Consider the following 21886-nt stretch of genomic DNA (forward strand, 5'->3'; position numbering starts at 1 on the left):
CAGGGCCACGGAGACCCCCGGCTTTGGCTGCTTGGGGCGCAGGCCTCCGGGGCTGGCCAGGGCCGGGGAGGCCTGGAAGCCCCCGTGGGTCCCGGGGGTCTTCGGGCCGGAGCTGGGCTGGGCCCCCGGCTTCTTCCTCCTCCCCCCACCCCCACCCCCAGAGGAGAAGGATGAAAAAGACTCTTTTGAGCTGGAGGCTGCAACGGCGGCTCCCTCGCTCGCTCGCGTGGAATAATATTTGGGCTGTTGGCCGGGGTGGGGGCCAGATCCGGGGGCCTCTGGGGAGCGGCTAAACCGCAGCCTCCGGCCTCAGCCCCGGCCCCGCCTGGCCCCCGGCCCGCTCGCTCCGGGAGAGACCCCGAGGTCCGCGGAGGGGGAGGGAGCCCAGGGAGAGGCCGAGCCCTGTCTGCCGCTGCTCCCAGTTGGTTTTTCCAGGAAGCCGGAGGAATTCCCCGGGCGGGCTCCGGAGGACGGAGGGACGGACGGGGAGCCAGGCAGGACTGGGGGGGGGTCCAGGGCGCCGGAGGCCGGGCGGGGGAGCCCACAGAAGGGGCCCCGGCGGAGCCAGAGTGGCAGCAGGGAAGTGGGCAGGGCCCGCAAGTGGCGGGCGGGCTGGGACCCCCGGGGCGGCTCCTGCAGCCCCCGGGGGCTAAGGGGCAAGAGGCCGAGCCCGAGAGCCAGAAGCGGAAGAGGCCGGAGGCAGCAAGAGCTGCCGGAGGGGGAGGAGGCAGTGATGGGCACGGGCGAGACTCGGGGCACAGAGGGCCGCCGAGGGAGTGGGGCGAGAGGAGCCTGCCGGCCCCAGGGGCCACTCCCGCGGCCACCCTCCGGGACCCCTCCAAACGCCTGTTGGGGTGGGGGCAGGGTCCCGAGCTGGACACACTGCCTCCCCCTCGCTTTCCTGGGCCAGACTGGCGGGGGCGGCTCTAGTGAACAAACTGTTCTAGGGTCAGGGACACCAGTGGGGGGAGGTGGGGAGCAAAGGTCAGGCTCATCGCGCCTGCCTTCCCCACCCCCTACCCAGCTCCGGCTCTGAGGACCCAGGCTTCCAGGGCTCCTAGGGGCAAGTTTTTACCTACCAACCTCCCATCACTTCACAAAGGAGAGGCCTCGGGTAGGTGGTAAGGGGGACAGAGTCTCCGATTAGAAGTCATGGAATCATGAGAGTGTAGACGGAAAGCTAGAAGGGGCCTTACCGCCGTTTGACAGAGGAGAACACTGAGGCCAGGTGAAGTGATTTCCTGTGATTTCACTAATAGGTGGCAATGCTCAGATGCAAACTTAGGGAACTCTTGACTCCAAATTCAGTATTTTTTAAGCTATATCTTGAGGGAGGGAAGACCTGAGCTCAAATTCCAGTTGTCACTTAATTGTGTGACCCTGGGAAAGTCATTACCTCTCTGAGCTTCATCCACCAAATGAGAAAGTTGGATTATAGGCTCTCTGAGGTTCCTTCCAGCTCTAAGTTCCATCTTATAATCAGTCATCATGTTTATTTGGGATCAAGCAAATCGAGGAGTGATGAATTCCTTTGACAAAGAAGGCAAGAATGGTAACCAGGAATCTGCCCTCTCACCAATGGCCACAGTTCTGGGGGAAGGAGGGACCCAAGCATCAAAGTTCCTTCCCATCCTGACGCAGATGAAAAGAGGCAGCGGGGATGCAGGCTGAGAGGGGAGAGAAAAGCTTTTAATATCCAAGCCCAAAAGTCATTGAAAGGGGGCATTCCCCTTCCTGGCCACAGTCCCCTCACTGCATTTGACTTCCCAGTTAAGGGAGGGGTTCAAAGGGAGTAACTCAAATTACACAACCCCTCAATCTTCACTGACTCTTTAACCAATCCCAACTTAGAATATTGTAACATGAAGGGGAAAATGGCAGCCAATGTGATGACCAATAGGATAAATCGAAGTACCAACTAAAATGTTGGCCAGAAAGAAACGAGGATGAATGCCATCATGATGACCAATGGGCTAAATTGAAATGTCAACCAAAATGGCAGCCAACAGTCAATCAAGACAATGATCCCTTCCAACAGACACAGGAGACTTCCCTGTCCCTGTCAGTGACAACTGGCATCTGATCTTGATATCTCAGGCCCACCTCCTTCTCTCCACTCCACTGTCTACTCCCCTCTGGCTAGGATGCGTTGAGCAGAGAGCGGGTATACATGCCCTGGTAGTAGACACCAGCTTCACCAAGTCCACCCCCACCTTCTGCTCCGTAGCCAGGGAAACCCACGTCCAGCTTGGGAGCTGCCTGTGGCAGCGGGGTTGGCGCTGCCTGCTCCGACATCAGGTTACTGATAGAGAAAGGGTGGTTGAAGTTATAGGGGACATCCAGCTTCAGCTCACCGGGGAGCTCCAAGCCAGGGAAATAGGGCCCTGCAGAGGGTGGGGGTGAGCTGCAGTTCAGGGTCCCTGCTGTTCCCTCCCCTCCACCTGGGGCCTCTGCCTCCGGAGGAGGGGGCCCCGGGGGTGGAGGTGGGGAGGAGGACAAGGCAGCTGAGGCAGCCCCGGCTGCTCCCCGGCCACCTGACCCCCCACCTCCACCATCAGCTTTCTTGACCTTTTCTTCCAGCTTGAAGCGTTTCTGTCTCCGGAGATAGCAGCCATTCTCGAACATGTTGCCGGAGCCTGGGTGAAGGGCCCAGTAAGAGCCTTTGCCGGGCTTGTCCGGGGACCGGGCCACTTTAACGAAGCAATCGTTGAAGGAGAGGGAATGGCGGATGGAGTTCTGCCATCGCTGTTGGTTCTCTCGGTAGTAAGGAAACAGGTCCATAATCCACTGATAAATCTCATTGAGGGTTAGCATCTTGCCAGGTGCCTGCTGGATAGCCATGGTGATGAGGGAGATGTAGGAGTATGGGGGCTTGGCATGGGCCAGAGGACGGCGGTAACCGCCCTTTGGGGCCTCTTTCGGTCGACCCAACCCAGGTCCTGGGCCAGCATACCCAGGCCCCCCTCCAGTGCCTCCGCTGGGTCCCAGACCTGGGAAGGGAGGTCCCAGAGGTGCTGGTGGGGCTGTTGGGGCCAGGGGACCAGCTGGAAGGGGTGAGGCTGGGAGGCCAGGAGGTGGGTATGGGGGGCTTAGGGGGCTCAGGGTCATGTAGGAGTTAAGTGGAGTCATTGTGCTCATCGGTGTCACTGGAGGATAGACCTGTAGAGGAACAGGGAATAGGAGAGAGAAAAACTTACAGTGAGTGAAGAGGACACACTCACCCACCTAAGCAGGGAAAATTATTGGAAGATCCTCTATACGTGTCTCTCTCCTGGTTCACTTTCTCAACCCTTGTCTCTAGCTAGAATTTTAGAAGCCAGAAGAAATCACTTGATATTTCCCTCTTTCTCTCCATCCTTCCTGGTCTCTCTCACTCCATTTGACCCTCTCCATGTACTGGTCTACAGTTTCTGGGATTGGTCCGGTTCATCTATGTCCAGTTTCCTCTGTCTCTATCCATCTTTCTGCCTCACTCTCTCTGTCTCTGTCTCTTCTCTCTCCTCCCCTCTCTTCTCTTCTCTTCTCTCCCTCTCTCTCTCCCTCTCTCCCTCTCTCCCCATTCTGTCTCTGTTTCTCTCTTTTCCCCCTTCCTGCTTCTCATCCAATATTCCCCTCATCCTTCCCTTTCTTCTTGGAAGATTTGGAGTGAGTGAGGAAACAGGGGCTTGGATGTTTCAACTGCAAAAGCTCTGGCCTCCTATATCCAGGATGGGGAGGGGGAGGAGGTCAGAAGACTCAGTGCTTTGGGATGCCAGGTATTACACTTTGGGGAGGAGGAAGAGTGAGGGCAAAGTCCTCAAACCCTCTTTCTCCAGACCCCCAATTCTCCATCTATTCCACATTAAAACAGTTCTATGGCTCAGTCTGGCTCCACCCAATTCCAGGTGAGGTAGAACCAGTAGTCCTGGCCCATCTAACCTTGAACCACCCTACTCCCCTAATCCTCTAGGCTTTCTCACGCCCCAGGGCTGAGAGATGAACCCCTGGTGTCCGGGTCTGAGCCGGATCTTTCTCCCAGGGTGGGGCCCTGGGGGAGGAGGGACTTGAGAAGGGGGACCCACCCTCCTCACAGGCCGGAACTTCTTCCTGCTCCTCAACCTGAGAATTGGGGCATGGAGGAGAGGCCTGAACCCACAGATCTGATAATCCATAGGGGTTCCTGAGAAGTCTTGAGCAAGAAGGGACCTCGCTGACTTCTCTAGTATCAAAGGCTATGTGAGGCAAGAGAACATTTTTCAGAAGGGGAAACTGATACCCAGAGAGGGAAAGATTAAAAGAGTGATGGGTTTGGAGCTGGGAGAGACCTTAGTGGTTGTCTAGTAGGCCCCCTCTTCCCATTTTTTTTTATTTACAGAAAAGAAAGTTGAAGCTTTAGGAAGTGATTTTGAGTGGGTCAGATGGTTATACAGCAAGCTGGGATAGGGATGATATGGCCCCCTTCTCTCCCCCCCCCCCCAGCTGACCCATGGTTGTTCTGACATGGGAATCCTCATCTTCTCTGTCACAATGGAAGGGGATCTGACATACCCACAAACTCACCCATGAAGAGATGAGCAGTGTTGTCATAACAGCATCCTATCAGAGGATTCGGGGTGCTAGCTTTGTGTCCTTGGACTAACCATTTAATCTTTCTGGACCTCAGTTTCCCCACTTTCTTCTTACCATGGTACATTTTGGGAGACCTAGTTTTGCAAACTTGGAGCTATCTTTGGCTCCCAATCAGCTGTTAGGTCTGGTTCATTCTACACATACAACATCTTTATTCTAATATGCACCATCCACTCCCTCCCTCACAGATTTTCATTGGTTCTCTATTGCCTCCAAGATCACATATAACCTCCTCAGCTGGTCCTGAAAGCCCTCTACCATCTGGCTCCCACTTTCCCATCTAATTTCCTCATAGTTCTCTCCACAATTCTCTATTCTCGTACTAGGATGCTGTGCCCATGTCCTGTACAGGCTGGCCCTCATGCCCAGAATGCTTTCCCTCCTTCCATCTCTTATGAGAGGTCCTTTCCAGAAAGCTCCATGAGGACAGGGGCCAGTTTTGAATTTTTCATCTTTGTATTCCCAGCAAACTGGTACACAGTAGGTACTTAATTATTGTTAGTTGAAGTGGACTGAAATGATCCTTCCAGTAGTTAGTGCTCTTTAGATCAATTAGCATCACCTTATGTATACTTCATATCTAAAAATTTGTATTTCGTCCCAGAAGACTGTAAGCTCCCTGAGGGCAGGTTCTGTTTTGTTTCTGTTTTCCCAGGAACTAGTAACTGGCACAAAGTAGGAACTTAATAATTGTTAGTTGGACTGAAATATATGGTAAAATAAAAGGATTGGTCATGGACCCAAGGAAGAATATGCTGGAACCTCAACTTAAACTGGTTGTCAGATTTTACACTCGGAAATCAGAAACTGTTACAATCAGAATTTGGTTTATTTTTTTGATTATTGTTTTGAGTTATCAAAGCAATGGAGAAAAATAATGAAATGTGTCCTGCTTTTTTTTTGTTCTTTGTTGAAAAGCTGGTTGTATAATATTTACCAACACACTTTTGCGTAGACCTCTTGGCTGTCTGTTGAAACTTTATGGGAATCATGTTTTTAAATAATTAAAGGAAATTCTAAATTTCAATTAGAGATGAGCAAAAAGAAAGATGTATTTTTTATTTAATTATCCAAGACCACAGACTCTTGGAAACCTATCCATGAAACCCTTGAGGGATCCACAGACCATCAAGACCATCAAGTTATGCATATCATCTAAGGTTCTTTCTGTACTAATGGGGTCTATGATTCTAAGTGTTATATCTACTAGCAAGTCACTCCTTTCCTCTTGAACTCTGTTACTGGGGCACCTGAGACCCTCCAGCCCAAGTCCTCATCCTTTCTATTGTCAAAGAACTTATTGCCCTGAGAGGTGGCTGAGGAATAGTAAAAAAAAAAAGGAACCATAGCTGAGTTCAGAAGCATTGGTTTGGTCCCTGTCAATGCTTTGCGAACTTGGTCAAGTCCCTTCTGCTTTAAGTGACTCTTCATCTGCAAGAGGAGGGTATGGGCATTAATTAGGGCCCTTCCAATTCTTGAGCCATAATTTCATAAGATCATAGCATCATCCTAGAGCAGACTAGAGTCCTGGGATTGGGTGCTCCTGACCCTTGGGCTTCCAACTCAGTTAGATACCTACTCACAGCCCTACTTTATTGACTATGGCCTTTGGATACAGTTAGGTAGTCAGTTTCGATCTGCTATCCCTGGGTCTCCCACCTCAGGTCCCTTAAGAGCACATACTAGGAACAGTTGGAAATACAAAGACCTTCCTCAAATATCTACTTCCCCTACCCCCAATTTCTAGCCAGTGTGTAGTCATTGGGGTGACTCAGGAGACATGCCTCCCTGCCAGCTTTTTCCTCCCTAGCTAAGTGGAGAGGACCCTGGGCAGGGGTTTGGGAGGTCATTCTTTGTCCTGGACTCATTGTAACTTAAGGCAAGCTCCTTTCCTCTCAACCCATTTCCCCATCTGTGAAATGGGAAGATAGATGGTCTGTCTATAGATGTCTGCTGATGTCATGGCTCTTGGGTCCTTCCTAGGTCTTACTTTCTATATCTTACATTCTATATTCTGAGGGTCATTCTAACGGACATGATTGGATCTAGGAGCCCCCTCAGCTCTGGCATGGAAGGCTAAATTGAGAATCAGGAAGAACCGGCTTTGAAATCCAGATGTTTAAAAGTTGTATAACCCTGTGTGGATCCCATAACCTATCAGCCTCAGTTTCTACATCTGTAAAATGAGGGAAGAAACTGAATGAGTTATTAAAGGTCCTTTACAGCTTTAAAAGCAATGATCCTACAATTCTAGAAGGTTGTTCCCATTCTCAGTTCTAGGATCCTGCTCAGATCTGACATTCTATGTCCTAAGCTCCCTCACTTCTGTGATATCCTCTGTTTTTTGTTCTAAGGTACCTCCTAACTCTGACCTGCTCTGTTCTCAGAATGGGAGGCCCAGGTGCTGGGCAGGCAGTGGGGGTGGGGGGGTGTTTGTCCAGCTTGGGCGGGTCCCTGGGTCGATAAGGGGCCAGATAAGGGCCCCTTATCCCCACCCCCTCTGAGCCACATTGCTGGAGCCCAGGTGTGGCCTACCCTACCTTGGCCTGGCGGTCCAGAGCCCAGCCCTGCCAAGTTTAGGCAGCCCCACACCTACCCACTGAGGCAGGTCTTCCTAGGGTCCCCCCAATGGGAGCCAAAGTTTTATGTCCCAAACTGTGTCCTCCTTGGATAACAAGGATTAGGTTAGTTCAATGGCTTTTGAGATCCCTTCTAAATCTGAACTTCTGTGTCTGACCACTGGACAGTGGATCCTCTCTGGGTCCTCAGCATACTCCAAATTATCTCCCCAAAGCTAAATCCAAAATTATATCCCCCCTAAATAATACCTGCTTTGTCTCACCAAAACTGTATCTCCCCAATGCATACCATCATAGTACCTTCTCCAGTAAAGTCTACCTTAAACCATGTTCTGCCTCAAATTTTGTCATACCCCCCAGCTATCTGTGCTTCCTTCCACACTGCACTCATCTTCTGCTAGATGGTTTTGCTAGGGTTGTATCCAGTCCCCCCCCCCCGCTTCCTCAGTCACCCTTCAAAGTCTATCACCATCAAAACAGAAGAATTCTTTCAGTTCCCTAAATCCCCAAACTTTTCCCAAAATTCTCTCAATGATTTCTTCCACTCCCCAAACTCTGGTCCCCCTAAACCGTCCTCTAGTGGTATTTCCTCCTCCAATTATGCTCCCTTCAAAGAAGATACCATCTCCCAATGGTATCTCCTCCTCCAAATGAATCTATCTAGCAGCCTTAGAATATTTAAAGCTAGAAGGACCATGGAGATCATTTACCAAAGTGTGTATATATGCCTCCAAATAGCACCAGCTCTTCGTATTTCTAAGTAGATATAGCCTTCCTTAAATTCTGTCTCTCCAGCAGACTCCCCTCAGCTCCTTATCCCTCCAAACTGGGATTCCCTCAGACTATATCCTCCTAAGCTACCCCCCTATAATAAGAGGGGAAAACCCTGTGGTAATAACACCTCAAATTCTATCTCTCAGCAGTATCTTCTCAGGTCCCTGTTTCCCCAAGCTATAGCTTCCTCAAAATTATGTCTCCCCTAAATTACATCCTCCCAAGAATATTAACCCTCCCTCCAAAAACAAGTCATTTGGAATATTGATTCTCAAACTTTTTGGTCTCTAGACCTCTTTAGATTATGAAAAATTAATGACAGCCTCCTCCCCAAAACCTTTTGTTAATGTGGGTTATAGTTATCAATATTTACCATATTAGAAATTAGAAGGTCTCAGTGTTATTATAAAAATGATTTTAACCTCACAGACCCAGACTTCCTGAAAGGTCTGGAAGACCCTCAGGGGTCCCTGACCATACTTTGAGTTTCACTGCCTTGGAGGATATGGGGCTTAGATTCAGAAAGTAGTCTAGAGGTCATTCTCAAATTCTGACCCCCCAACAGTATCTCTTTGGACTTGTAACCTCAGTTGGTGTCCCCCTAAACACTACCTTACATGTATCCCCTGAACTTTGTATCTCAGACTCTTATCAAACCCAATTTTGCCACCTCGTGAAGTATCCTCCCAATTCTACATAAATGGCTACCCCCAAATTACACAGACTCAGAAGGTATCTACCCCCCAAATTCCTCCCTCCTAATCGGAGTACTCCCTTCTCAAAATCACCTTGCCTAGATCCTGAAGTTTTAAGGATCCCAAAAGGTGAAGGGGAAGCAGAAGTTTCCTGTCCCAGTTCCTTGCTCCCCTTTGCTAATTTCGAATCCCAGGGAAAGGGAGAGAGACCTCATCTCCTCAACACCTTGAGCTCCAGGGAGGGAGGCTCCAGTGTCCCACTCCTGGATCCCCTCCCCCACTGCTGGCGGCAGGGGAAGAAGGATCAGGGAGTTTGTCTCCCTCATACCCGATGAGTTGGAGAGGGTAGAACTAAGTATAGGCTCCCAGCCACAATCCAACTCAACCTTAGGGAGCAGGTTGGCGGGGGTCCCCGATACCTAAGATTCCTGGGAAAGGAGAGTCAGGCTGCAGGAGCCAGATGCTGGGATATTCCCACCAAAGGCCAAGGGGGAGTCCTCCTCCTTCAGTCTGGGCACAGCCCCCCCCCCCTCCAGCCACAGGGGCCGCCCAGAAAAAAAAAATCAATAACACAGCCGGCTTTCATTGGGAACCACCCTCCTGCTCAGCCCCCTCCATCCCTGCCTGACGATTGGGGCTTGGCTCAGCTTTTCCAACATCACTCCCCCCAACACAGACACAGACAGACACACACACACACACACACACACACACACACACACACACACACCATCTTAGCTTCCCTCTTTCCTTAGGATAGGAGACCCTAGCATCCTGGCTCCCAGCCCTCTTCCTTCCCCCAGGCCACTCGCCTAAATTGGGAAGCTGGGCATGAGTGCCCCTCAGAGTCTATGTATAAACATCCTCCTTTCACCAAGTTTCAAGACTGGTATCCCTCTATCCAGATGTCTCAAACCCCACCCCCACCCCTTTCCACCAACCTTGCAGACCTGCTTTTCATTGGCCTCAAGGAAACCCTCAACCTAGATCCCTTTTAGATCAGAAACTCTGGTTTCGGAGCTCCTTGTGCCCATGTGGCTGGTTCTCAAGGTGAGCAGCCCAGGGGCAAGGATAAAGACACCCCACAACCCCAGCACAGCCCCTCCCTCTCGTGTCACCTTCTCACCTGAGGGAAGTGAGAGTCCGGGTTCACCTACCACCCACCAGCAGCCGCAAAAGCAGGTTAGAAACTCTGGATCCCCCCAGAACCCTGGTTCTCTCCCCATCCCTCAGTCCTCTCCGATTGACGCCTCACCCTCCAAACCCGTCCAGTCCACTAAATTTAATCTTGTTCCCCTTCCTCGCAGCGGGCAGGATAGGGAGCAGATTTTGAGAAGAATGTCCAGATCTGCAGGCTGGGCGGGACTCCCCCCCACTTCTCACTCCCGGACCCCCCCAAATAGGATGTGCTGATTATGTTCCTGAGAACAGGTTTAGGGGAAGGAGGGTCCCCCCGAGCCTCGGATCTCCCAACACCACTGTGTCCTGGACGGCCCAGGGACTCTAGCTCCGCCGCCTGCTGCCTCTCTCCGGAGCCTTCCAGCGCCCCGCGGCTCTGCTCTCTACCTGTCCGCCTGCCCCCTCTGGCAAGGGTCCTGCCCTCGGCTCTGCCAGCTCTCAGCTGTGAGCCCGCTAAGCCTGAGGACGTCTCCCGCTCTCTGGTCTCTGCTCTCCGGGGCCACCCCCACCCGCGTCCCCCCGAAATCCCCAAGCCGGGCTCTCCAAGATCAGAGGAGGAAACTTGGGAAGCGCGCCGGGGCGCTTCCAGGAGGCGCCGCAGCGATGCTTCTCTCTCCCCCGGCCGGGGAGGGGTCCTGCAGGCCGGTGCGCCCCGTCGGGGGGTGCCCGCGCCCCGGCCCCGAGCTGCGGCCCCCGCCTCCCCACGGGTCGGGCTCCCACCTCTGCGGCCTCGGGGAAGTAGCTCCACTCGCTCAGCTCGTGTGTCTCCATCTTCACGGAGGGGGCGGCGCCCAGCATCCCCCGGGGGGCGGCTCGGGCAAGCCCCCCCCGCGCCCCGGCCCCCGGGGCCCCCCGCTCCGGGCCTGGGCTGGGGCTCTCCAAGCGCGGGGCGCGCGGCTGGGCGGCGCGGGGCGCTCTGCTGCCTGCCTGGCCGGCGCCGGCCCGCGCGCTCTGCCCGGCTTTATAGCCAGGTAGCCTCCGCCCCCGGCGGGCTGGCCCCGGCGCCCTCCCCACCCCACCCGCCCCAGGTGAGGGGGAGATGCTGCAGGGCTCGGCGCGCCCTCTGCGGGCCGGTGCCGGCGGACCCCGAGACCGGGCTCCCCCAGGACCCGGCGGGGACGAGAGCCCCGGGGTCCGGGCACCCAGAGCCCTCTGGTGGCGGTGCCAGCGTGGATCGGCGGAAGGTGCCGGACAGCCACGGGTGCTCCAGATGGGAGTGGAATGGGGTGCAGCCTCGCAAGGGGCCGTCTCACCCAAGCCCCGCTTTTTAGAGATGAGGAAACTGAGACCGGCCACCAACGGTCCGTGGCACCAGCTCCATTTGTCCTCGCGTGTCATCACAGAGGGGACCAGCGGGTTCCCTGCTGCACTCTGACCTGGGGGGGTCCCAGAGCCCCTCCACCCCCAGAATCCCAGTTGTTCCGAGCCAGCTGGCAGCCAGAAAAGAGAGTCCACAGTCAGGGATCCGACCAAAAAAATAGGATAGACAAAGCGAACACGCAGAAAGTGCCATGGGGGTTGAGGCAAGGATGGAGGTTTGAATTTTAGTCCCCTTTACATCTGCTCTGTATGGGTTTACCTTTTTCTTTTTTCTCTTCACTCAGTTCTCTCCATGAGGTATCTCTACCTGCAAGGGTACACATGACTCTCAAATCTCCATAACCAACCTTCATCTGTCTCCTCAGCTCCAATACCAGCTGCCTCCTGGACATTTCCTCCTGAACGTCCTATAACCACCCCACACACACAAATATCCCCTATAATATTCCAACTGGAATGCATTCTCTTCCCCCTAAATCTGCCATTCTTCCTGACTTGGATTTCTCCCGGCATCTATCTTCAGTAGTCACTCTCCCTCAGCTCCATGTTTCCAGTCCACTGTTGTCCGGTCTATTCCATTGCATTTGTCCCCTTCTGTCCACTCACACAACCACCACCCTAGTTTAAATCATCCTCACCTCACTTCTCCTTTGGAATCCTGCAATAGCCTTCTTGTGGGTCTCCAGGTCTCCCCTGTCTCCCTTTTCCAATTCACCCTTTACCTGGCTGCAAAATGGATATTCCTAAGGGCCAGAATTGACTGTGAAGAAGCTTCAGGGGCCCCAATTAAAACTGTCTTGTTAGTATTTTGAAGCACTTCTCAATCTCTTTCCTATACTCTATGACCTGGTGTGTGGAATTCCATCCCTGTCTTTGTATAGGATTCTTCCCTTGTCCTTTAGACCTGGAATGCTCTCTCTCCTGTCTCTTGGAATCCCAAACTCCAAGGCTCATCTAAAGTGCCACCTCCTAAACACTCTTCCCTGATCCTTTCAAATGCTAGGTATCCCCCCCCCCATCCTTGACCCCTATCTCACAGGAAGAGGTGGACCATCACGTGACCAAACCTCTCTCTCTGCTGTCTACAAACATGTCCAGGTCACTTGATCCACCTGTGAGCTAGTGTTCTTTGACTCTCCTTACTTTTGTGGTTAATGTTCATGAGAAGGTCATCTACATCTAGGGCTTCCATTTTTTTCCTCTCACTCTCCTCTTAACTATGGGCAGTCTGTATTCCAACCTCTTTTTAGAGATGAGGAAACTGAGGCCGGTCACCAACAGTCAGTGGCACCAGCTCCAGTTGTCTTCCCATGTCATCACACAGGGACTAGCAGGTCTGTATTCCAACCTCATCATTCTGTTACCTCTCTTTTATTTGATACACAATCCTCTATAGGTTTTGTTGACACTGCTCCCTCTCCTGGTTCTCTATCTGTCTGACCACTCCTTAGCGTCCTTTGCTAGGTTCTCATCTAGATTACAGTATGCACCATCCAGCCAGTTTCTATCAGCTAACTGGGTAACCCAAGGCCCTGTCCTGGGTTCTCTTCTGTTCTACTTGCTATATTATTTCACTATTATTCTCCACACAGAAAATCCTCAGATCTATTTGTCCAACCCTAGCTTTTCTTGTGACCTTTTGAACTCAATGACTCCTAGACTTTGCAAACTCAGCTAGCAAAAAACAGAATTGTTTCCTTCCCCCCCAAATTCTCCTTTTTTCTAAACTTCCATGTTATCATTGAGGTGACCACTATCTCTCATTCACACAAGGCTCACAAATTCAGTATTATCCTTAATTTTTCATTCATATTTAGCCCATATATACAATCCATTTCTAAATTTTATCATTTCTATCATCACAGTATCACTCCAATAGCATTATCTTCCACTGGTCAACCATCCTAGGACTGATGAGGGCAGGAGGGAACCTGAACAAATTCTTTTCCTTTCTTTCCACTCATATTACAACCACCCTGGAGTAGTCCCTCATCACCTCCCATCCAGACTAGCTTATAGCCTTTTGGTGGGTAAGTCTGCCTCAAGTCTCTCTCATTCACCTGCCAAAGTGACCCTACTAAAGGGAGAGTCTGACTGACCATGCACTCTCCTACTTAGTAAACTCTAGTGGGTCACCAGGATAAAATGGTTCCTCCAGAATCAAATATGTAATCATCAAGTTTGGAAGTTCCTCCTAACTTGGTCCCTTTCTTCCTTTTCAGTCTTCTCATACTTGATTCCTCTCCATGAACTCTACACTCCACTGACATTCCTTGTTTTTCCTAGCTCCATCCACTATGTACCTTTTCACAGCCATGTCTGTCCTCCATGGCCATTGGGTTTTCCTTCCTTATTTTTGTCTTCTGACTTTCCTGAATTCCATCAATACTCAGCTCAAATCTCACCTTCCACAAGAGGCCATACCCCCATCATACCCCCATCATTCCCCCACCCCCTTCTGGTGCTATACATCAGAGTTTATCTCCAATTTTTATTGTAGTGGAGGGATCACTACTAATCTAGTTGTGTGGCCTTGGGCAAGTCACTGCCACCACTTCCTCAACCATAAAATTAGTTGGAGAAGGAAATGGCAATCTGCTCCAGTATCTTTGCCAAGAAAGTAATTGAACCACAACAAAAGGGGGGACCCTGCTTGGATTTGCATGTTTTGGTGGACTATGCAGACATTTCCCCCTGTTCCAATCCAACATGTGGAGGCCTGTTTCTGGCCATTAAAGGATGAGTGTATTTGCTCTGGTATGATGTCAAAAAGTCCCCAAAGAACTGATGAGTCACAAGGGGCTGAATCAGATTTAAGTTTGTATACAAAAGGTGACATCTGAGTATACCTTGCACTCTTTTCTTTCCTGGCAGTGAGGGGGACAAAGATTACTTGGAGTTGCTGGGCTGGGGAGGGAAAGTTTGCCACATTTTTCTCCCTTGGCTGCCATAAGTCCATGATCATATGACAGGTCTATTTTTTTTTTTAAATTTATTCTTTCTGTATATCTGATGCGTGAGTATTTCAAGGTAGGAGAGTTCAACTGATGTGGTAAGATTAGGAATTCCAGAGGTCACACTGAAAATCCCATCAGCAACCAGATGTTGTAGCAGTAACCACCAGAATGGTTGAGGCTGATGACAGAGGAGTTTCAGTCAGATAGATAGAGATTGTCACCCAAGGATGACAGGGGGTTGAGAATCCTTATAGTGGACAGGTCATTTGTGGACTCTAGAAAGGCAACAACCTGAAGACTCCAGTAGAAAGCTATACCTAACAATAAATTCATGAGGCCTCCACAAATGAAAGAATCCATTGGACTAAAAGTCGGTAAGTATCCCTTGGCCTCATGTGTTCTCTACACATTGGCCTTATATAATTTTCCAGTTTAGGTCTGAGCACACTTTCCTCAGGGACCTTGTATTTGCAAGGGAGAGTAAATCCATACTATACTGAGAATGTTTTATACCACTACTTTTTCCTTATTATAGCAACTGCTTTTTAGTAAGTGCCCCCCTTTTTTTTAGCTTTTGCAAGGCAATGGGGTTAAGTGACTTGCCCAAGGTCACACAGCTAAGCAATCATTAAGTGTCTGAGGCAGGATTTGAACTCAGGTCCTCCTGACTCCCGGGTCAGTGCTCTATCCACTGTGTCACCTAGATGCCCCTTAAGTTCCCTTTCTTTTTCTTGTGTTTAATATGTTTACAGATTAGTCATTTTCAATATGAGGAATTATGATTAAGGGAAAAGAAAGAAAACCATGAGATAGGAAAGAAATCCATAAAAGATTTTTTTTTTAAAGTGAATATAGTATTCATTCAGATTCTATAGGGATTTTTTTGGGGGGGGTTGTTTTGTTTTGTTTTTCTTCCTCTGGATGAGATAGCATTGTCCTTAGCTGGTCACCTAGGGTTGTACTAGCTCTCTGAACTGCCAAGAGGAGCTGCATCCACCAAGCTTGGTCAATTCACCGTGTTGTTGTTGTTAATGTGTACAATGTCCTCTTGGTTCTACTCCCTTCACTTAACATCAATTTGTGTAATTCTTCCCATGCTTCTCTAGAGTCTGACTATTTATGGTTTCTTATAATAATATTCCATAACATTCATACGCCATAATTTGTTCAACCATTCCCCAATTGATGGACATCCATCTCCTCAATTTCCAAATCTTTGCTACTACAAAAAAGAACTGCTATGAGTATTTTGGAACATGTGGGACTTTTCCCATTTTTTTATGATTTCTTCTGGATATGGGCCTGGAATTGGTATTGCTGGGTCAAAGGGCAATTTCAGTTTTATTGTTCTTTGGCCAGAGTTTCAAATTGCTCTCCAGAATGGTTGGAACAGTTCACAACTTTATTTACTCTTTTTTTTAGTTTTTTGAAAGGCAAATGGGGTTAAGTGGCTTGCCCAAGGCCACACAGCTAGGTATTTATTAAGTGTCTGAGACTGGATTTGAACTCAGATACTCCTGACTCCAGGGAGGGCGCTTTATCCACTGTACCACCTAGCTGCCCTAAGTTCACAACTCTACCAACAATGTGTTGACATCCCAATCCTCTCACAATCTCTCCCATGTTGATTGTTTTTCCTTTTTGTCATCATAGGTGCAAGGTGGTACTTCATAGTTGTTTTCATTTGTATTTTTTCTAATTAGTAATGATTTGGAGCAATAAATGCCTTCTTAAAAAAAATTAATGAAGTTTTAGTTTACTGGTTGAGAAATAGGAGTAAATTGGTGGGAGCTCAGGAACTACAATACTAGAAACTCCAGCTTCTCAGAATTCTCCCTAGGTCCCTGAAGGAAATAATAATAGGGGCAGCTAGGTGGCTCAGTGGATAAAGCACCAGCCCTGGAGTCAGGGGAACCTGAGTTCAAATTTGATCTCAGACACCTAATGCTTCCTTAACTGTGTGACCTTAGGCAAGTCTCTTAACCCCCTTGCCTTGCAACAAAAAAAAAAGGAATAGCAGTAGTAGTGGTGGTGCTTATGGCAGTAGGAGTTGGTGGAGCAACTTGAGAGTGGGTACTATATAAGTGAATACAAGCTATATTCAAAGTCAACACCAACTAATTAGGGAAATTGAGGGGATGGATGTCCATCAATTGGGGAATGGTTGAACAAGTTATGGCGTATGAATGTTATGGAATATTATTATAAGAAACCATGAGTGAATACAAGCTATATTCAAAGTCAACACAAAATAATTAGGGAAGAGGGGGGAGAGACACTAGCCCTTGAGGGAGGGATCAAGGGAGGCTTCATATAGGAGGTGGCCCTTGATCTGAGCACTGAAGGAAGTTACAGATTCTAGGATATGGAAAAAAGGATGATGGCCTGAGGGACTGGAGATGAAATGTCCTTCATGAGGAATGACAGATATATTGTGTTGGTGGAATCAACAAAACAAGACAACTGATTAAATGTGAGTAGTGAGGAAGGGTTGGGAATTGGAAATTCATTTGACTCTAAGAGTCTGGGGACTTAAAGACACTGGTAAGGAGAACTCTATTCTCCACTCACACAACCTCAGATCTATTTAGGCCTTTGACCTCTTGCATAGATTATTGTGATAGCCTCCTAATTAGTTTTCTGCCTCTAAACTTTCTCCTCTCGAGTTTCTCTTTCATCCCTCACAGATGACAAATGGATATTACTGAACACAGGTCTGACCATGTAATTCCCAATCAGACAGCTTCAGTGAATCCATGATTCTTCTAGGTAAAACTCATCAGCCTGGCATTTGTATCCCTTCAAAATCTGACTCTCACCTTCCTTTGCAGTATTATTTCATATTATTCCTCTTCATTCATTCTCCTCAATAGGTCACTAGTGGTGACATGGTGGGTAAGAGCACTGGCCTTGGAGTCAGGAGGACTGGAGTTTGAATCCAGCCTCAGACACTTGACTCCTACTAGCTGTGCAACCTTGGGCAATCATTTCACTCTGACTGCCTCACATCCAGGACCGTTTCTAGTGGTTCTGATTCATATCTGGCCACTGGACCCAGATGGCTCTGAGGAGAAAGTGAGGCTGGGGACTTAGCACAAATCAAAAAAGGGACAAACAGAACTATTTCCCATACAAAAGATAATTTTTTAGAAGATATATTTTTTCCACTGAAGACTCATTTATCCATGTGCAGAAATTTTAGTATGTTATTTCAACATTATTGTCTTTCACATTATTCTTTCTTATTTCTTCTTTGGCCCACTCATTATTTAGGATTTCAATATTGTGTCTCCAGTGAATTCTGTGTCTTTTGCTCATGATATCCAAAAATGATAATTATTTTTATTGGGTAATGATCTGTAAAGGATGTGTTTACTATTTCCACCTTTGCACTATGTCTGTTCCTTAATATAGTCAATTTTTGTACAAATTTCTTGGATGTGGGGCAGCTAGGTGATGCAGTGGATAGAGCACCGGCCCTGGAGTCAGGAATACTTGAGTTCAAATCCGGCTGCAGACACTTAATAATTACCTAGCTGTGTGGCCTTGGGCAAGCCACTAACCCCATTGCCTTGCAAAAACCTAAAAAAGAAAAAAAAAGAAACAAATTTCTTGGATGTGGTGATGAAAAATATGCATATTCTTTAGTTGTCACTTTCAGAAGATGCCAAATCTTTTAGCTCTAATTTCTCTGGAAATGTTTAATTCTAAATTTTTCTTTCATTTTTCCAAACATGAGAAGCATTAAATTCTCTTACTATTAATGTATTACTGTCTAAATCTTCTTACAATTTGGTTAACTTTTCCTTTGCAAAGTTAGATACTATACCACTTGCTTCATGTCTGTTTCAAACTGATGGTAGTTTGTTATTTGCAATTCCTATAGTATAAAGTAATTCCCTTTTCTAATCTCTATTTATAGTGTGGATTTTTACTTTTGCTTTATTTGGGAGCATGATTGCAGTTACTTCTTTTTGGATTTACTGATTCATAGTAAGTTTTGTTCCAGCCTCTAATTTTTATTCTGCACATGTCTTGTTTTAGCAAGAATAACAGATTGGGGGAGAGGCGGCAGAGGTTCTGTTTTCTTATCTAATCTGTTACTCTTTAATTTTACTGGATTGTTTAATCCATCTACATTTAAAGTTATAACAGATTTCTATTTTCTTCCATTTGTGTCTCTAGTATTGCTTTTCTTTTCTGAATTAAGATATTTTTGGTTCCATATGTCATATTTCTTTTTCTACCCCCATATCTTTGCACACAAGGCTGGGATGCACACTTCTCCCTCTTAGAATCCTAAGCTTCCTTCAGGTCACAATTCAGGTGTCACCACCTGCATCAGGTGCTTCCTGATCCCTCTAGTTATCAATAATCTCTTCCTCTTGAAATTATTTTCTGTCATTTACTTGCCTGGGAGCAAATTATTCCCCTTTACCCCAAGTAGAACACAAGCTACTTGAGAGGACTGTTTAATTTTTGCCATGGTGCCCTTCAAGTCAAACATAGAAGGCGTTTAATAAACATTGAATTGAATGGAAAAACTGGGATGGAAGATCAGAGGCCAAATGAGGAAATCAGAGACCAATATGTAACATGAGAGATAGACATAGGGGCTTAGGGTTAGAGATGGGGGCCCACAGGTATGAACTCAGAGATAGAAAGAGAAATTCAGAGATAAGAAGTCCTCAGATGTAGGGACTGAAACCGGAGTTCTAAGACAAAGGAGGAAACTTGGTGTTAGGAGGGAAATCTTAGATATGGGGGTGGGGTTTCAGAGAAGTGGGCTTAGAGCCAGAAATTGGGAGACTGCAGTAAGAGACTGAGGAAACTTAAGAGATGGGGGGCCAGGACTCAGAAACAGGGATGAGTTATCACCAATAGTGATAGAAACTCAGAGACAGAGATAAAAGTCCGATATGGGAAAAGGCAGTTGGAAGTGAGGATGAGGGTAGGGTCCAGTTAAAGAAACAGGGATAAGGATCAGAGTATTATCTCAGAGGCAGAGATGGAGAAACCCTAGACAGGGACTGGCATAGGGTTCTGAGACAGGGTTGGGTCAAAATGATTTAATACATGATGAGTTAATGGTTCAATGGATTTCTGGATAGGTTCTCAGAGGGGCTCCAGGATGGAATGAGGGATGGAGATGGGGCTTAGAAAGAGATTCAGGTCCAGAACCTCAAATTGGGACTTTTGTATGCTTCTGATCTTTCATTTTTGTTATTTTTTTCCCAATTACATGCAAAGATAATTTTCAGCATTCACCTTTTGTAATTTTTGAATTCCACAATTTCTACCTCCCTCTCTTCCCTTCCCTCTCTCCGTGGTAGTGAGCAATCAGATATATGTAGCACATGTATAATCATGTTTAATGAATTTCCACATTAGTCATGGGAAATGAACCATGAGAAGGAAAGAAAAGACACAAAAGAAGTTTTTAAAAGTGAATAGAGTATACTTCAGACTCAATAGAATTTTTCCTCTGGATGTGGATGGCATTTTCCAACCCAAGTGATTGTCATACTGCTAAGAGGCATTGAGTCCTTCATAGTGGATCATCACACAATGTTGTTGTTAATGTGTACAACGCTCTGGTTCTGCTTATTTTACTCAGCATCAGCTTACATAAGTCTTTCCCGGCTTTTTTGAAGTCAGGTTGCTCATGATTTCCTATAGAACACTATCACATTCATATGCCATAACTTGTTCAGCCAATCCCCAATGGCTGGGCCTCCCCTCAATTTCCAATTCTTTACCACTACAAAAAGAGCTGCTAGGAATATTTTTGTACATGTGGCTCTTTTCCCTCTCTTTGGGATGTAGACCTCGTAGTGCTATTGCTAGATCAAAGGTTCATTGTCCTTTGGGCATAAATTCCAAATTGCTCTCCAGAATGGTTCCATCAGTTCACAACTCTACCAACAGTACATTAGTGTCCCAATTTTCCCACATCATTTCTAACATTGATTATTTTTCTTTTCTGTCACCTTCACCAGTCTGATAAGTGTGAGGTGGTACCTCAGAATTGTTTTAATTGCATTTTTCTTAACAATAATGATTTGGAGCATTTTTTCATATGACTATAGGTGGCTTTCATTTCTTCATCTGAAAACTGCCTGTTTATATCCTTTGACCTCTGATTCCGATCTCTTTCTGATGCACACTCCAAAGTGGTAAAATCCCAAAGCATGGATTTGCCTAGGGATGCCCCACTCCTCCAGAACCTTCGATGGCTCCCTCTTACATCAAAGAAAAGAAAACACAAACTCCCTGGCTCAGCACTTTCACTGTCTAACTGCAGCTCACCTTTCCACATCACTTTTTTCACATTACCTTGTCACTCATCCTCCATTCCTGTTTACCTGGCTTAGCTACTGCTCCTCTCACTTCTGGGAATTTGTCCCTGTTGCAGAGTATCACCACACCTGGAATGGACCCCCTTCTCATCCTTGTGACTCTGGGGAAATCACTTGACCTCTGATCGCCTCAGTTTCACCACCTGTAAAATGAGAACAATAGTGGCACTTACCTCCCAGGAATGTTGGCAGATCATTTGAGGTCACATTTGTAAAGTGCTTGGGACTATGTGGACTAATCAATGCTTCTTTGGTTCCCCTTCCCCCTTCAAGGCTCCTTCAGAATGCTGTTTTTGGCCCTACCTCCCTCCAAAGTCAGAGTATTGTAGGGTCTGAGCCAGCGACTTCCTCTGGGTAGAGAACTCCTAGGTTCCCTGAGGCCTAAAAGCAACTCATTTGTAATCCTGGAACTTCCCGGGGTCTGGCAGGTTGCCTTTGGCAACCTGGCTTGGAGATGTGCTAAAGGAAGGACCCTCCAATGTCCTGATTGCACAGGTGGGGGGGGGGTATCATCCTTTATCACCCTCAAGGTACGTAGCAAATAGTTGAGATTTTTTTCATCCTTCCAACGTCCACATGATGGTGGCCCCATTTTAACAGATGAAGAAACTGAAGCTGAGAGGTTAGGAGATGAGAGGAGGTGTGAGGAGGAATATGAATCCACATCTCTGAACTCAATCTGTGTTGCAGCCCTCTTAGAATGAGTTTTTTAAAATTTAAATTTATTATTTCAACTCCATGCAAAGAGTTTTCAGCAATCATTTTCTCCCAAAGATTTTCAGTTTCATCTTTTCCTTCCTCCCTCCCTTTCCCTTAAGAGGGAGTAATCTGATAAGGTTACATGTCTAAGGATGTTAAGGGGAGATATTGAGGGTGTTGAGGGCGGAGACTGGCATTTTTATCTCTATCTCTAGGGCAAATACATTTATGTAAATATATATATTTATAAATGTATAATATCCCAGGTCTAGTGTTAGGAAGACTCACCTTCCTGAGTTCAAATCAGGTCCCAGACACTTACTAGCTCTGCGACCCTGGGTAAGTCACTTCACCCACTTGGCCTGTTTCCCCATCTGTCAAATGAGTTAAAGATAGTGGCAAACGGCTTAGGTATCTCTGCCAAGAAAACGCCAAATGGGATCACAAAGAATCTGAGACGACAGACGGATCACTCTAAAACCTGGGCTGTTTCATTTTCTTTTCTGGGGTCGCGGGGTATTTTGAGGCCTAGCCCTTCTGGTGTGAGCTCCAGCTTTGGTGTCCCTCTGCCACCCAGGTCTCTCCTGTGGCTCCAGGCAGTGGCAAGCCTCTCAGCAGCCTGGTTGTGGGTAACCAAGGGACCTGGTGAATTAGGGGAGCATCCGCCCCAAGACGGGGAGACGGAAGTCCCCTGGTTTATGGAATTCTGCGTTCCA

General features: G+C 47.7%; 1 protein-coding gene across 8 annotated transcripts in view; it reads right to left on the reverse strand.

Annotated features, from left to right (window-relative positions):
* Positions 1-925: 925 nt before the first annotated feature.
* Positions 926-21886, reverse strand: part of FOXA3 (forkhead box A3) — a 31722-nt gene continuing 10761 nt past the window's right edge. For 3 of the 8 annotated variants that reach the window (XM_074219245.1, XM_074219244.1, XM_074219246.1), the window contains 2 exons: positions 20478-20614; positions 928-3159 (listed from right to left, as the gene is read on the reverse strand). In XM_074219245.1, coding sequence (XP_074075346.1) covers positions 2140-3138 — 999 coding nt within the window. In that variant the 5' untranslated portion in view covers positions 3139-3159; positions 20478-20614 and the 3' untranslated portion in view covers positions 928-2139. Of the gene's footprint in view, positions 3160-4061; positions 4329-4352; positions 7544-10555; positions 10658-20477; positions 20615-21886 lie in introns of those variants that run through there. The other 5 variants (XM_074219247.1, XM_074219239.1, XM_074219240.1 and 2 more) reach the window with 5 other exon arrangements.

The sequence above is a fragment of the Macrotis lagotis genome, chromosome 1, assembly GCF_037893015.1.
Source record: "Macrotis lagotis isolate mMagLag1 chromosome 1, bilby.v1.9.chrom.fasta, whole genome shotgun sequence".
NCBI lineage: Eukaryota > Metazoa > Chordata > Mammalia > Peramelemorphia > Peramelidae > Macrotis > Macrotis lagotis.